The sequence below is a fragment of the Littorina saxatilis genome, linkage group LG8, assembly GCF_037325665.1.
Source record: "Littorina saxatilis isolate snail1 linkage group LG8, US_GU_Lsax_2.0, whole genome shotgun sequence".
NCBI lineage: Eukaryota > Metazoa > Mollusca > Gastropoda > Littorinimorpha > Littorinidae > Littorina > Littorina saxatilis.
Genome location: NC_090252.1, coordinates 39261628 through 39279127, shown reverse-complemented (window position 1 = coordinate 39279127; position 17500 = coordinate 39261628). Strand labels below are relative to the sequence as shown.

The following is a 17500-nucleotide window of genomic DNA, read 5'->3' as shown; positions in this document are numbered from 1 at the left end:
GCCTTTTCTTACTATCTGTCCTTGGGACGCACAGACACACAATGATACAATTGAAAAATTAAAAAATTAAAAAGTTAAAAAGTTTACCAACAAAAGGAGGTCAGAAAACTTTAGCACGTGATTATAAAGATGACGATGATGACAATGATGATGATGATGATGATGATGATGATGATGATGATGAGGCATGAAGAGCATACATATGTGGTTATTCATAAAATCAAATGCATACTATGCAAGTAATTATAAATACAAGCTGGTAGCAATCGAACATGTAGCAATAGTACAACAAAAATATGTTCAGAATATACAATGCACAGCATATCTTTGGCGTAACACTAAGTGTGGTAAATCAAAACGCGTTAAACTACTCAGACATTAAGTGTTTTTTGACACATTTTTTAAACTTTTTAATGACTTTAAGTGCTTAAAGGATGATGGAAGTGAATTCCAAACTGATGTACCCGAAAAAGCAAGACTGGTCTTATAAAGGTCAATTCGTGGAATCGGTGGGATCAAGTTGACCGACCCATATCTGTCGGTAGCTTTATTAAATAATGATGTAATGTAAATCGGCACTTTACCGTAATGCAATGTATGGATGAAAATGGCTTTGTTTAACTTGAGATGCTTTTCCAGTGGAAGAAAGTTAAGCATTTTTAATTTCATATCTGTTGGGGCATTATCCTTTACGATGAGTTTAGCCGAGCGACGATAGAGAGAGTCTTACTTTTGCAAGTGGACATCACTGCTGCCATCCCAGAGTGTCGAAACATAATTGATGTGAGGCATTACATGAGCATGGTGAAACATTTCCAGAGTCCTTCTGTCCGTAAATTGCTTTAACTTGGATAGGAGAAAAACGTTCTTGGCTACTTTCTTGCAAATATGTAGAGGTTACATGCCAAGTCTCAGTGATTATCAAAAATAATGGTCGAAGTTAGCGGATCATGAAAAATGCGAGCTTCAGCGAGCTTTTTCATGACCGCGAACTGAGACCATTATTTTTGATAATCACTGAGACGAGGTGTGTAACCTCTTTATTCCTCCTTTCTTCAGTTATTCAAAGAAAAGAGGAGGTTTTTTGCGAAAGTTTGATCGAATCCTATTCACTCAACCAGTCAACCTGCGCAGGCGATCGATTAATGCGCGGTTGTATAGTTCCGTGCAAATCATTCCATTCTGTTAACACTTCTTGTCAGTTTTCCTATTTTGGACTAAAATCAAGTACACAGATATGCTGTTATTCTGCTGTGGCGGCAAAGGCAGATATTGTGTGTTCTGTATATGTTTTGGTATCGCTTAGGATAATGACTGTTCTTTCGTCAAATGGGACTAGCAGACGAACTTTTGCACCCGTGTTCCAACGTTAAAAACTGTATGAAGTTCAGTTTTCTGGGGAAAATAGTGTATGAAACCGCTTTATGTTGTTTAAATTGATGAGATGTGTGCATTTGGTTGCGTGTGATCTGTTTATTAAATGAAATATTGTTGAAAACTGACCGTCGGATTGCAGTCTGTTGTCGAAGAAACTGAGTGAAAAGAAGGGGAACTACTCTTGTCGCTAGACAAAGTATGAGCCTTGCGGGAAATTGCTTGTGATGAACGTTTGAGCACGGCAAATCTAGATTCAGAAAACAACCGAACTCATGGATTTTATATGAAGATTCATGTGTTCAGGCCTGTAGTTGTTAATTTAAATGCGGTATGTTTGTATTGTTTGCTCCAGAGATGTATACTTCGTACGTTAGAGCGTTCGGAACTTTTCAGTCGCAAAAAGTAGTACCGAAACAGAACAACTTCTCAACCCATTGCACTATCGAGGATTCAGGCTGTTGCTGGGTCGTTATTTGTTTGGTTGCTGGGTCATTATCGAAAAATAACTACCCCTACAAGTTTACAGAGGTAAAGAAGCAGAGGGGGGAATAAGCTGTAATTGTGCCTGCCACTTGAATTCACAATCAATAATTACCCCTAAAACGCGATGCTGTTGAACTTGTTCAATTGATTGCGTGCCAATAACAGTACGAGAGAGAGAGAGAGAGTACAATCTAAAGAAGAGAGAGAGAGAGAGAGAGAGAGAGAGAGAGAGAGAGAGAGAGAGAGAGAGAGAGAGAGAGAGAGAGAGAGAATCAGAGACAGAGACAGATACAGACAGAGACAGAATGAGAGATCATATACCACGGCAGTTACATCCTACTGTACACAGGAACAACACCAAACACAGTCTTCATTGCTGATCCCTCCTCAGTAAAATATCTCATTTAAATCTACGCCACAGAGGACAAACTACCACTTGTTCCTGATGATCCGTACTATGTAGTGTACATTACTCACACCTTTTCAGGCGGGCACACTCAGACTTAATTAAATTACATGTTAACAATGCGGTTACTTCCTGCCACGCCAAAACGACAGGCGTTTGGCACATATCCAAAAACAAAATCACTTCTTTAACGTGAGGATTTTCCTGCTTCGTTATATTATCATTTAAGAGCAAAACCCAATTTGCTATCTTCTTGAGTGATATGAATCATACCGTTTGAGGTGTTCATCAGCGGCTATTGTAACAGCTCTCTCAATATCAATGTCATATTTGCAGGTAGCGTCAAACTGACTGGTCAATTTGCAGACACGCGTGCAATTACTACACAAGTACCTACTTGATCTTCTTAAGTCTGACAAGTAGCTAACTGTATAATATCTGCACTTGGGTAGTGTTTTGCTCGAACATTGAAGAAGTCTTTTGATTGTGATATTATGTCTTCCCTGTTATTCCAATCGTTCAGAGAAAACATTAAACATGAACGACTTAAGGTTTATAGTACAGGCTAGACTGGTCGGACGTGATTTATCCCAGAATACGAAAACATAAATACTCTTTGTTGTGGTTTTGTTAAGACAAACCCTTGGGTCAGTTGCTATGTATATAGAAATATGCCGTACAATTAAAATCAGATTCACTTCGAGTCGGTGTTTTCGTTTTATTATATTGCTATCATCTGTCTTATCATCTTTTTTATGGTGGGGGGAAGGGTCTATCAAAACAATCATTGACGACAAACAAATATAAAACACATTATCTGTTCACAAAATAGCATGCAGATATTCAGCACATGTTTTCAGACCAAGGGCATATGAGAGTCTAATGCATTCTGTCAAACCTTTGTGCACCCATTCTCTTTACTTAACTATAGATATGAATGTGACGAATTAATGAGAGAGAGAGAGAGAGAGAGAGAGAGAGAGAGAGAGAGAGAGAGAGAGAGAGAGAGAGAGAGAGAGAGAGAGAGAGAGAGAGAGAATTGAACTGAACTTTGAATTGAACTTTATTTAACAAGGATTAAGATTTAAGGCCACGCCTTTTCTTACAATCTGTCCTTGGGACGCACAAACACACAATGTTAACATTGAAAATTTAAAAGTTAAAAATTTAAAAAGTTAACAACAAAAGGAGGTCGGAAAACTTCAGCACGTGATGACAAAGATGACGATGACGATGACGATGACGATGACGATGACGATGACGATGACGATGATGATGATGATGATGATGATGATGAGGCATGACGAGCATACATATGTGGTTATTAATAAAATCAGATGCATATTATGCAGGTAATTATAAGTACAAGCTGGTAGCAATCAAACATGTAGCAATAGTACAACAAAAATATGTTCCGAATATACAATGCACAGCATATCTTTGACGTAGTACTAAGTGTGGTAAATCAAAACGCGTTAAACTACTCAGACAGTAAGTGTTTTTTAACACATTTTTTAAAACTGTTTAATGACTTTAAGTGCTTAAAGGATGATGGAAGTAAATTCCAAACTGATGTACCCGAAAATGCAAGACTGGTCTTATAAAGGTCAATTCGTGGAATCGGTGGGATCAAGTTGACCGACCCATATCTGTCGGTAGCTTTATTAAATAATGATGTAATGTAAATCGACACTTTACCGTAATACAATTTATGCATGAAAATGGCTTTGTTTAACTTGAGATGCTTTTCCAGTGGAAGAAAGTTAAGCATTTTTAATTTCATATCTGTTGAGGCATTATCCTTTACGATGAGTTTAGCCGAGCGACGATAGAGAGAGTCTAGCTTTTTCAAGTGGACATCACTGCTGCCATCCCAGAGCGTCGAAACATAATTAATGTGAGGAGAGAGAGAGAGAGAGAGAGAGAGAGAGAGAGAGAGAGAGAGAGAGAGAGAGAGAGAGAGAGAGAGAGAGAGAGAGATAGAGAGAGAGACAGACAGACAAGACAGACCGACAGACAGAGAGACAGACAGATATATCAAGACAATGTGATAGCGTGCATAAACATACCAGTACAGCCGCACCATGCTCCACTCACGAACAGAATCAACACGATCTTCATCGCAGTGTCCATGGAAAGATGTAAACTGGATCTGAGATACACCTCTGTCGCAGTAGCTATTGTTGCAGTCTAGTGAGACTCGTTATCTTGCCTAGATGACTGCTGACACAATGCTACATTACCAATATGAAAGAAAATACTCTCAGTCCCTTTCCATCACAGAAGCATGGCTTGAAACTTGGTATTTGTTCGAACTCAAATCCAGAGCGCACTTTGCGATTAACAGGCTTTCCTGCCTGAAAGTCAGTTTTGATTTAAATTCATTTGATAAACAAATTCGCGCATGGCCAACACAAACCTTGCTTTGAAAGACCAACAGAATTATGAATGAAGTTTTCCTTCCTCTATTTCAAAATGTCTCTTCATTATAAAAACAATAAAAATACAAGCAACCAGGAAATTAAACATGCACAACATTTCCTGAAAGCATCTTTCAAGTCGTCTCCACTTAAAATGCATGCTTTGAAATACCGATATAATTCTGAATGAAGGTTTTCTTCCTTGATTGAAAAAAATGCCTCTTCATTACAAATAATACAAGCAAACAGCAAAACAGCACTTGCAAAACCACCGCCCTGATATGGCCCTTCATGGTCGGCTGGGCGTTAAGCAAACAAGCAAACTTGCAAAACCACCGCCCTGATATGGCCCTTCATGGTCGGCTGGGCGTTAAGCAAACAAACAAACAAGCAAACTTGCAAAACCACCGCCCTGATATGGCCCTTCATGGTCGGCTGGGCGTTAAGCAAACAGCAAAACAGCACTTGCAAAACCACCGCCCTGATATGGCCCTTCGTGGTCGGCTGGGCGTTAAGCAAACAAACAAACAAGCACACTTGCAAAACCCATTTTGCTAAAAGCATGTTTCAAGCCGTATCCACTTGTGCACGTCCTAGATACTGGGAAATACTATGGGTTGTCAACTTTGAATGACTGTCACAATATCTCTGAGCAATGGATGACAAAGGGGATGCTTTGATGTCAAAGGGGATGGATTTGACTTACTGTAACAACCAAGTTTGGGTTTCCAAACATTGCTGTGGGTTTTAAACGATTTAATTTTTAGCCAAAATGCCCCCAAAACAGCACCTAAAACTGGGACAAAAATACACCAGTCTGTGTTGCAGCTGTACACAATGGAGAATAAAGCTCTGTGAATTTTATTGTGATGTTTATGGGTCAGCTGAAGGATTATTCTCGACATACACACTCAAGAATTACATCTATTTTTCTTCTTCTGGGAGTTTGATCGGCAAAGAAAACACGTAATCGTGGGTTACCGTCGTTTCCGGTTTCAACTTCATCAAAAAATGCGATCTGCTGAACAAAGGAAACCTCAAAGTTATTCAAAGTCATTATTTATTTATTTCAACAACATTTAGGTTTTCAAAACACAGCACTACGGTAGGAAACAAATTTATTTCAGCTTATAATCGCGCTTGAATGTACCCCACCCTTGTTTCGTTTCCATCTGTAACCCACGAAAGCATGGCCACAGCAGACGACAAATCCCGCATTGCCTATCACACACGCGTTGTGAGATCGCGGGAACACCGTCGAAAGTTCCATTCATGACGTTTGACCCGGTCATGTGAATAGACAATGAGAATTTATCCACCCAATCGTATTCGTTTCCGGTTTTTGAGACGTAACTCACGACAGACCACGCTGTATCTTCACTGTTTGAGACCTGTAAAATCTTTTTTGACAATTGTAGCATATATTCATCGACGAATTTTGCGATATTTTGCTGATTAAAGCTTGATCTGGTGCAAAGTTTGAGCAGCACATGTGTTCTCATGATCGGCGCCATTATGAAATTTTCGATTCTTCTGCAACGCACGATCGACAATCGATTAATTCTCTCATTTAGGATTGTCGCTTATGGAAACTTGAAAATTTCAAACTTTCATGCATGCATAGTTATATATCTATGTAGTCCACATGCAATAATCAAGTTTTAGTTCTTTTCTTTGGAAATAAAAGACATTACGAACTATGGTTTCCATGAAACTCACGACAGTATTATCTCTATACACATAAACCCAGTGAGCACAGATCGAAAACTTTTTGCTCACTTAAATCTTTCTATCATGTATTAAAACCCAAAAGGGTGCCCAAAAGGCTAGTTGCTACATTTGACCTACAAAAAAAACTTTTGCGCCTGGAAATTGCGTGGGTTACGGTTTCCACTTTCTACTTCGATCTAGTTAACTTATGGAAACTTGTAATTTCAAACTTTCATGTTTGCATATTTATTTATCAATGTTGTCCACATGCAAATTGCAATAATCAAGTTTTAGTTCTTTTCTTTGGAAATAAAAGACATTACAAACTATGGTTTCCATGTAACTCACGACAGTATTATCTCTATACACATAAACCCAGTGAGCACAGATCGAAAACTTTTTGCTCACTTAAATCTTTCTATCATGTATTAAAACCCAAAAGGGTGCCCAAAAGGCTAGTTGCTACATTTGACCTACAAGAAAAACTTTTGCACCTGGAAATTGCGTGGGTTACGGTTTCCACTTTCTACTTCGATCTAGTTAACTTATGGAAACTTGTAATTTCAAACTTTCATGTTTGCATATTTATTTATCAATGTTGTCCACATGCCACATGCAATAACTGAGCTAAAGTTCTTTCCTGTGGGATATTGAAGCCTAAAGTGGAAACCATGTAACCCACGACATACAGCGTACTGCATGTGTCTAATTGTCATTTCTAAAGAAACCCCGATATGAAAGGTCCTCTCTTTGACAGAAAAAGATACAGGCATGTCTTTTGCACTTAAAAAAGAGTATTTCACTCAATTCAGTCCTACTTTTTTTCCTGGTGTCCATGTCCCATAGTTGTGACCCAGTATCTAGGATGTGCACACTTACAATTGAACATAATAGCATGATCAACATTTGAGCTTGCAGTTCTGTTAATTTGTTTTTGTCTTTGCAGCAACGCACGCGCTAAGGCTGGTTGTCACGACATATGTCGCGCTACCTTACGTATACTGTCACCTGGTTGTCACGACATATGTCGCGCTACTAGCTCAGTCTGTTTGGTCGCTTCCGATTACCTCCCATGGGTGCGAAAACCTATATGATCGTTTTTATATTTAGTCAAGTTTTGACTAAATATTTTAACATCGAGGGGGAATCGAGACGAGGGTCGTGGTGTATGTGTGTCTGTCTGTCTGTCTGTCTGTGCGTGTGTGTGTGTGTGTGTGTGTGTGTGTGTGTGTGTGTGTGTGTGTGCGGGTGTGTGTGTAGAGCGATTGAGAGTAAACTACAGGACCGATCTTTATGAAATTTGACCTGAGAGTTCCTGAATATGATATCCCTGGACACGTTTTTCATTTGTTCAATAAATGTCTTTGATGACGTCATATCCGGCTTTTTGTAAAAGTTGAGGCGGCGCTGTCACACCCTCATTTTTCCATCAAATTGATTTAAATTTTTGCCGAGCAATCTTCGACGAAGGCCGTACTTCGGTATTGCATTTCAGCTTGGTGGCTTAAAAATTAATTAATGACTTTGGTCATTAAAAATCTGAAAATTGTAATTAACATTATTTTTTTATAAAACGATCCAAATTTACGTTCATCTTATTTTTCATCATTTTCTGATTCCAAAAACATATAAATATGTTATATTCAGATTAAAAACAAGCTCTGAAAAATAAAAATATAAAAATTATGAAAAATTAATTTTCCGAAATCGATTTAAAAACAATTCCACCTTATTTCTTGTCGGTTCATGATTCCAAAAACATATAGATAATATGATATGTTTGGATTAAAACACGCTCAGAAAGTTCAAACGAAGAGAGGTACAGAAAAGCGTGCTATGCAGCACAGCGAAACCACTACCGCGCTGAACAGTCTCGTCAGTTTCATTGCGTTTTGCACAAGCGGCCTACTACGGTCATTGTGAAAAAATACAGCGCGTTCAGTTTCATTTTGTGAGTTCCACAGCTTGACTAAATGTAGTAATTTCGCCTTACGCGACTTGATTTAATCATGTTTTGACTAAATGTTTAACGTAGAGGGGGGAATCGAGACGAGGGTCGTTGTGGTGTATGTGTGTGTGTGTGTGTGTGTGTGTGTGGGTGTGTGTGTCTGTATCTGCGTGTGTGCGTGTGTGTGTGCGTGTGTGTGTGTAGAGCGATTCAGAATAAACTACTGGACCGATCTTTATGAAATTTTACATGAGAGTTCCTGGGTATGATATCCCCAGATTTTTTTTCATTTTTTTTATAAATGGCTTTGATGACGTCATATCCGGCTTTTTGTAAAATTTGAGGTGACACTGTCACGCTCTCATTTTTTTTTAACCAAATTGGTTGAAATTTTGGTCAAGTAATCTTTGACGAAGCCCGGACTTTGGTATTGCATTTCAGATTGGAGGCTTAACATTTAATTAATGAGTTTGCTCATTAAAGTTGTCATTATAATCGATTTTTCGCAAACAGATTTAAAATGGATTGCATCGTATTCTTCATACATTCTGAATCTAAAAATATATACATATGTCATGTTTACTCTTAAAATGTGATCACAATTAAAGGCACAGTAAGCCTCCCGTAAACCATCACAGAGCTCCCCGAGCGTCTAAATACAGTACAAGCATACTTCCATTTGAACGCTCACCGAACGGGAACATCCTGGCTGCTTTCTGTCGAGCGTGAGACATTTTCCAAGAATTTATTTTCGTGGACTTGGCCCTGAAGAACAATGGCGCCTCGTTTTTGCGCTAGACCTAACTTTTAAAATCTAAATAATAAATTGACAGCTTGTTACACAAACATTCTTTAATCATAAAAGAATTCGTTTTTCATCAAGACAAGATCAGAACAATTCGAAGTTGTGAAAGTTTAAAAAAAGAAAAGCCCGGAAGCAGGGTCACGCAAGGGTCGTAGCAGACGACGGCCCGGTTTATCAGTGCAAATCGCCGTTCCTCTCAACAGTCAAAAGCCATCGCTGGAGTTCTTGTGAACCACAGCCGTTGTTTCGTGCATAAAAAAACGTGCTATTGTAGATAAGCTCACGTCGAGTCGCATTCAAATGACTAACTATGACGACTGCATTGTGAAAAGGGGGAAAACTGGATCACACGGGTTCACGATGGCTCAGGGGTAAGATAAACCACGCAAAAATAAATTCTTTGAAAATTGTTCGCTCTTTACGGAGGGCACCTAGGATGTTCTCAATTGGTGAGTGTTTAAATGAAAGGGTGTTTGTCCTGTGTGTAAAACCCTGACCGTATCTGTGATGGTTTACGGGAGGCTTACTGTGCCTTTAATAGAATAATTAGTCTTACGATTAAAATGTAAGAAATCGATCCAAAAATGATGTCATCTTATTCGTGATCATTTCCTGATTCCAAAAACATATAGATATGATAGGTTGTATTCAAAACAAGCTCAGAAAGTTAACAAGAATACAGAAAAGCGCGCTTTCCTGCTTAGCACAATACGCTACCGCGCTAATCTGGCGTGTCAATACCACTACGTTTTGCACGTGGAAGGTGAGCGATTTCCTTCACGCGGGGATTGACGATCGAAGCTGTACTGTCTTAGTGACTAAATACAGTGCGTTCAGTTTCATCCCGTGAGTTCGACAGCTTGACTAAATGTAGTAATTTCGCCTTACGCGACTTGTTCTTTATTTTTCTCTCTGTTAATTCACCAGTGGCTATGTACTATGTGTTACAGAATTGCACCAGTGTAAGGGTATGGAGATACTATAGTTATATACCTTAGCCGTCGACTGTTATAATGCGTCTGAGCTTTAAGCCGGCAATTAATATGGCGAAGTCGACTACGCGAAGTATACTTCGTGAAGCTTGCTGCACGAAGCAATTGGCACTCACCAAGCAAGCAATATATGCTAATTATTATGGCAAAAGGTATAATATAAGTATAATCATAGGAAACTGAGCAACAGAACAGTTTTACACACGGCAACAAGTGTATTGATATTATAAGATGGTTGATGGGTTGTTGACAGACCGGTTTTTTTGTCGGTCCGAGGGGGAGCATATCGTATTTTGTTTCATATTTATTGACCAAGGTCGCGGTCAATAAATATGAAACAAAAGTCGGTATGCCCCCCAAGGACAGACAAAAAAGCTGGTCTGTCAACAAACCACCAAACATCGTTTTTGTCATCATTTTGGTAGTGAGAAAATAAGTGCACAATCAACCCAGGGAGCCATGCTTTGAAACACGGGTTCCGTGCTGATAACCACACGAGTCCCGGTTTGATAACCACTGGCATTCAAAGCTGGCGTGTGAATGCAACTTTCTGTGTTTTTGAGTTCATTAAATGTTGGGATGAATATGTCAGGTTTGAGGATGCACAGTTCTGTAGGTTCATCTCGGTGTTCCACCCCTCGGCTTTCTGTTGTAAATATTAAGCTGAGTGATCGTCGGAATGTGGAAGCTACGTTTGGTCAAAGGTCACAGAAGATTTGCTTCGTGCAGCGAAGGAAAGAATCGCGATCTTGTTTCCGACTCAGTACCTCTTTGTTTTTCATTAGACCTGTCATTCTGCTTGCTCGGCTTTGTTAGATGTTTGCATATTTTGTTGCTATTTTCTTTGCTTTTATTATTGTTTCTTATTTGTGCCTCGTTTATCGATACAACGTCTTGTGCACGGGTCAAAATGTGTGTGTCAGGGGTCGTTTTACTTGAACTTGACGTTCGTGTTTCTCCGAACGTCTGTGTATCGAAACACAGATACACGCACTCCATGACTCTGTAAGAAGACAACACATATCGCTAGGTTTCATTTGCTTTTGATGAATGTATGACCTTTCATGAAGTAGTTTTGTTTTGCCAGTTTGCCAGTTGGTTTTTGGAACTTTGCAAAGCAGTGTCGTGTCGTCTGTTTAGGTCTGGGGAAACACCAATGAAAAGAGCCGAAGAATCCCCGAGCATTTCTATTGGGTTTGCTTTTGATTATCCCTGTTTATTCCCCCCTCTGCTTCTTTCTCTCTGTAAAGGTGTAGGGCTAGTTATTTTTCGGTAACTTACCCAACAACCAAAATCACTTACCCAACAACGGGCCTGAATCCTCGATAGCTCACAGGTTGATGAGTTAGACTTTGAGGGAACTACTTTAGCGATTGAAAAGTTCCGAACGCTCCAATGTACGAAATATACATCTCTAGACCAAACAATACAAACATACTGCATTTAAACTGGCAACTACAGGCTTGAACACATTAATCTCCATATAAAATCTTTGAGTTTGGTTGTTTTCTAAATCCAAATCTAACGATCAGTGCAGAGAAACTCGCTTTAGATCTCGTATGAGTGCACGCAAACTCCCAAGGCAAGTAACTCTCGTACGACAAGAGTAGTTCCCCTTCCAAATTTTCTGAACTGAGTTGCTTGGACAAGAGACTGCAATCCGATGGTTAGTTTTCGACAATATTTCATTATAAACAGATCACACGCAACCAAATGCACACATCGCATCAATTTAAAGAACATACAGCGGTTTCATACACTATTTTGCCCCAGAAAACGGAACTTCATACAGTTTTTAACGTTGGAACACGGGTGAAAAAGTTCGTCTGCTTGTCCCATTCGAAGAAAGAACATTTCCTAAGCGATACCAAAACATGACCAGAACACACACTATCTGCCTTTACCGGCACAGCAGAATAACAACATAACTGTGTACTTGATTTTAGTCCAAAACAGGGAAACTGACAAGAAGTGTTAACAGATTTGATTGATTTTCCCTGAACTATACAACCGCGCATTATTCAATCGCCAGCGCAGGTAGACTGGTTGAGTGATTTGGATTCGATCAAACTTTCGCACAAAAATTCCTCTTTTCTTTGAATAACTGAAGAAAGGAGGAATAAAGAGGTTACATACCTCGTCTCAGTGATTATCAAAAATAATGGTCTCAGTTCGCGGTCATGAAAAAGCTCGCTGAAGCTCGCATTTTTCATGATCCGCTAACTTCGACCATTATTTTTGATAATCACTGAGACTCGGCATGTAACCTCTACTTATCCCATGACCTGCCTCTTTGTCTCTGTTAGCTGTAGAGGGGATTATTCTGGATAATCCATCCCAACCATATGGATTATCCATCACACCCGAGTCTCGATCTCACCTGTCATTGGTCATTGTCTTTGATCTCAGAGTACATTTGAATAATTTAGAGGTCATCTGCATATTTATCGTTAACTCGGGGACTACTTTTTGAGCAAAACGATTGAGATATTCTGCGGTATAAAAGTCGAACTTACGTTTGGCTAACGATCTACAAACATTATCATTGAAGAAATAAAGAAAAGAACAAAGAATGTAGGCCTACATAATCTGTTTGGGTGAATAGAGCTGAGTGAAGATTATGAGTTGTCCGACGCGGTGAGACTGAGAGAGAGACAGAGAGCACGAGAGAGAGCGACAGAGACACACTGACACAGTGATTGAAGGCGCACAACTCTAGTGAAGTTGTCGTAACGAGGTACGCTTCATGGACAACCGCTTAGATCAATCCCAAGAACATCCTGATTCAAAATCTTGAACGACAAAATAAAACTTACACTAAAACAGTATGCTTATAGTTTTGTTCATTTGTTATCGCTTTTAGAGCATTGATCTATATATATATATATATCTCCCTTCCTCCGTGTGGCGTCAATCCATATTCCCGTTACTACGTTACTATTTTTAGAAGGTCACTGCACGTTACTATTTTTAGAAGGTCTCCAGTGTTTTGCGCATTTATCTCCTTTCCTTCGTGCGCCGGCTTTCCCAGGCACAGCCTGGTATTCGGCTCTACTTCTTCCCGGCGAAGCCGGTACCCGGCAAAGCGGGTAATCATCTAGTTGCTAAATATGGTTCAATAGAACAAGGCTGTCTCATCAGTCGTCTGCTACAGATCTGTCGTCTGCTGCAGGATCTGTCGTTTGCTATACATGTAGTATCTTCGGCTCAAGTTGACCAGCATGGAAATTGCCATTTTCAAAGTTGGTGATACTGTTAGAATAAAAGGTGGCGAAGAAGGTCGGATCTTGGACATACAGAGACCACTTGGCTACATGCGTTGCCGCATAAAAACAACTCCACAGTGGTGCGCCGTTTTCCCCCAGACAGATACCTAATGGCCTAAGACAACGACATACATCAAAGTTAGGCTCACCTAAATCAGTAAGTGACGATTGAAGAAGTAGGTAATCCAAATTTGAACACTGAAGCACAAAGGCTCGAATAAGCACAAACTCAGCAATCATCTTCATCGCTTGTAAAATCACACACGCGGTCTTTCGAATCCTGAACTCAGGTCAAAAATTAATGAGTTACTTCCCTTCAGGTATCATTCACTCCCGTCGCTAGCTGTGAAGCGAAGATTATCAGAATGCGGTCTTTCGCAGTTTTGACGAATGCCAGCTCGGGTAACCAACTGAAACCGGCCGGTAACTGCACAGTATCAAATGCATTCAACGCACAATCCTGGAAACAAAAGACAAAAGGGGACTCGTTCCGCACATGAATATCATGACACGATTTTCGGTGGCAGAAGGTTTGATGAGCAGTAAACAGGCACTCGCAGAGTTTGTGTCAACAAGTTCGTTTTTTTTAATGAAAACGTCGGAGTAATGGGATAAAAAGCTTACACACCTCGTCCTGAATATCGTGCATATTTTCCCTCGGGTCGATTTACAGGTATTACCTCGCCAGAGGCTCAGTAATACCTGAAAATCGACATTGGTAAATATGCACGATATTCAGAACTCGGAGTGTGTAACCAAAAAAAACCTGCTTCCTGCAACTATGGTAACAGGGGATTTATTGCCTGGGGAACATGAGATTTTTTCCCAGGTGCTAGTGAATGAAAACTCGTGAAAATGATGACAAAAACGTTTGTCGAGTCACGTACGAGAAGGTAAAAACCATCCATTCTCTTTAGCTAGGTATCAACAGAAGTTGCTGTATCTCTTTTGAGATTCTTAACATTAAAAATAATCACTGAATTAAAACATCGACAAGAATACAATTATTGAACATAGTAATCCTAAAATGATTACTGAACACATCCACCTCAAAACGTTTTCTGAACACATTAACATTAAAACAATCACTAAACACAGCAACATGAAATGTTCACTGAACACATCCAGAGATAAAATGAATACCTGTTAATGTTCTGAGTCAGTCTCTCAACGTCTCCTGTAGCTATATGGATCTTTCGAGCAGAATGTTGCACTTGGCAAAAGTTTTTTTTTTATAGTGTGTTAACTCGTGTAAACAAGGAATATTAACACTCTGGATTATGTTTGATTATTGTCTTATTTTCAGAAGACCTTATTTATGTTGTAGTTTCTTTGTTTTAACCCTCAGCATAGTTTTCTCACACAGACTGGCAACAATAGTCAGTCCATTTCAGATCAATGTTAATGTTTTGAAATTGTTTCATCAAGTCGTCCAGACGTAAGCATCATGAAAGTGCGACTCTTTACTAGTCGACGGCACGTTAGGTCAGTTCTGTGGTGATGTTTTGTTCACCTGCGAGTACACATGTCCTGAACCATACTCAGTCTCGCCTTCAGCAGAAATTGTTGTCTCGAGACCTTCGCTATTTTTCGGCTCTGACCTGGCTTTATCAGCAACTGCGTGCTCGTCGATCTGAGATTCGGGGGTTTCTTGAGGTTTGGCCTTGCCTGGTTTGTTGACCACAGCATAGACTTCGGCGACCTTTGGTGCAGTTGGTGTGACCATTGTAGGGGTAGGTTTGTTCTTGTCTGGTTTGTTGACCACAGCATAGACTTCGGCGCCCTTTGGTTCAGTTGGTGTGACCATTGTAAGGGTAGGTATGGCCTTGTCTGATTTGTTGACCACTGCATACACATCGGCGTCTTTTGGTGCAGCTTGTGTGGCTATGGCAACGGGAGGTTGTGCTCCGTTTTCATCCGGGCTAGAATATAAATCAGATTCCAGGATTTGGTTGTGCTGCTGTGCGCTTGCAGTAGTCTGCGGTACTGGCGATATGACTGTTAAATATCCGAAGGCAGTTTCTGATTCCTCGTTGACTGTGCTGGGTTCTGTTGTGATACCAGCATTGGAAGCGTTATGACCGGATAGAACGTGCGATGACCCTGCGTAGGCTCTGGCATCGGGACTCTCGTACATATCGTTGATATGTTCTTCAACATCTGTGAGAATAAAAGAAAATGTTCCAGGAATGCGAAAATCTCCCATTACAATAATGTGAACAGTTCGGAATGTACTAAAAAAATAACCTCCTTCTTCAAAACAAAACAGAAAACAAGAAAAGAGTTTGTGGCATAGGCAATTCTTATCAAGTATAAATTTGCATTTCAGAGAGGAATTAAAGTGCTTATCGGAATGTAGACAATTTTTATCACGGAAAATGGGAGAACATAGTGCTAGTGCAAAGGAAGGATCCGGTTATCAATGAACAATTAAACTGCAGCACGACCATCACAAACAGCAGGGGTGTTGCTAGACATTTTCATGTTGGGACATTTGGCCGAAACTGTCAGAAAGCTTTAGGACATCTTGGAAAATTTTCGGCTATTACTTTGGCTCATACAAAGTCACCGCAACATCGAAGCACAAGACTCAAGAGGGGAACACCAATACATACAATCATTGTATTATGAACACAGATTACAGGGGCGGAGCAGTTAAGCCAGAAGGGGGGGGGGAGTACAACCTGGGGTCCAGGGTCCCGTTGGGGGGGTCTGGGAGGCAAAGCCCCCCTGAAGCTGAAGAATTGTAGCTATTTTATAAACAATTGGTGGCTTATCCTTGATTTTAAACATGATCAACTGGTGTCAGCAGCCACTCATTATTTCTTTTTACGTTAGTATTAAATAATGGCAATTTATCTTCACTGATATCTGCTCCCGACATCATATAGTATGGTTAGAAGGAAGACATGTCGCATACTGTGACAATTAACTCTTCCCCCGGCTTTACAGACAGAAAAAAAATACAAAATTCACAGACAGAAACTTTTTTTTTTTTTTTGAGAGGGGGGGTCCGGAACCCCTGTAACACCCCCCCCCCCCCCCACCCCTAATCCGCCCCTGGATTATATGTTGCTTACTGCAACTGAAACAATCAGCTTTGCTGATTTAACTACATCAGACGCCAGTTCTCTGACACTTTTTCAAACCTTTAACTTTAATTTCTTGAAAGTAAAACTCTTCCAATCTTGTGCTAATCTTGACAAGCCTTGGGAAACATGACTGGTAAAACACCAATAAACAAGAGGCGAAGCCTTCAAGGCTCACGTAAGAAATCGACACACAGTAACACAAACTCAATCACTCCGTCACACATACACACACACACAGTAAGCATAGGTGACACTGTGCAAGAGTGCGAGACACTCATACATACATATATACATACGCACGCACAGACAGACAAAAGTTAGCATCGCATAGGCTACACTTACGTGAGCCAAAAACCGTTTGGAGGACGCTTTTCATTCTCTGGCTCAGCAGATTTCAATTCGCGGTGACTATCGTCTGCTATGTCGTCTGCTTCGATCGACTCGACAACACTACTACCACTCACATTGACACTGTCCACATTCGCGGTGTTCCTGTCATTTTGTCCGGAATCACTTACCTTGGCGAAGGGTAGAAAACCTTGGCCAATTTAGTTTTTTTCTTTTTTGGTTGAACATGATGTTCAAATCCAAATCGAAAGCACTGACTGACTGATGAACTATCGCGAACCGGCGAACGCAAACGCTGAGAGTGTGGTTTCCCTTTTCCAAGGGAAACCACTCTGGCATCTATATTTGTTGGCAATGGCTTCCGTTCAAAACATTGATGTTTCGTTTTTTGTATTCGCGAAGGATATAAACGTCTGTCAGTTGACTAAGTACATCGGCAGCAGATCTAGCAATCAAAGCCTGACCAATACAAAAAAACTGGACAAACTTTGGCCGATTTAAGCGAATATTCTTCGGACATTTGGCCGATAGGGACATGAAAGTTTCGGCCAAAGTAAAAAAAAAAATCGGCGATTGGCCTAAGGGCCGACCCAAACGACACCCCTGAACAGGCGTAACTACTTCTTACAAAAAACGTGAAACAGGTGTGATAA

At 40.1% G+C, this 17500-nt stretch overlaps 2 protein-coding genes across 2 annotated transcripts in view; both read right to left on the bottom strand.

The window, feature by feature from the left end:
- Positions 1-4682, bottom strand: part of LOC138974640 (uncharacterized) — a 9565-nt gene extending 4883 nt beyond the window's left edge. Inside the window, exon 1 of the mRNA XM_070347364.1 lies at positions 4336-4682. Within this exon, the coding sequence (XP_070203465.1) occupies positions 4336-4399 (64 nt within the window). The 5' untranslated portion in view covers positions 4400-4682. The remainder of the gene's footprint in view (positions 1-4335) is intronic.
- An 8490-nt stretch (positions 4683-13172) lies between these two features.
- The window catches only part of LOC138973500 (uncharacterized), a 17582-nt gene continuing 13254 nt past the window's right edge, over positions 13173-17500 (bottom strand). Inside the window, exon 8 of the mRNA XM_070346207.1 lies at positions 13173-15567. Coding sequence (XP_070202308.1) covers positions 14894-15567 — 674 coding nt within the window. The 3' untranslated portion in view covers positions 13173-14893. The remainder of the gene's footprint in view (positions 15568-17500) is intronic.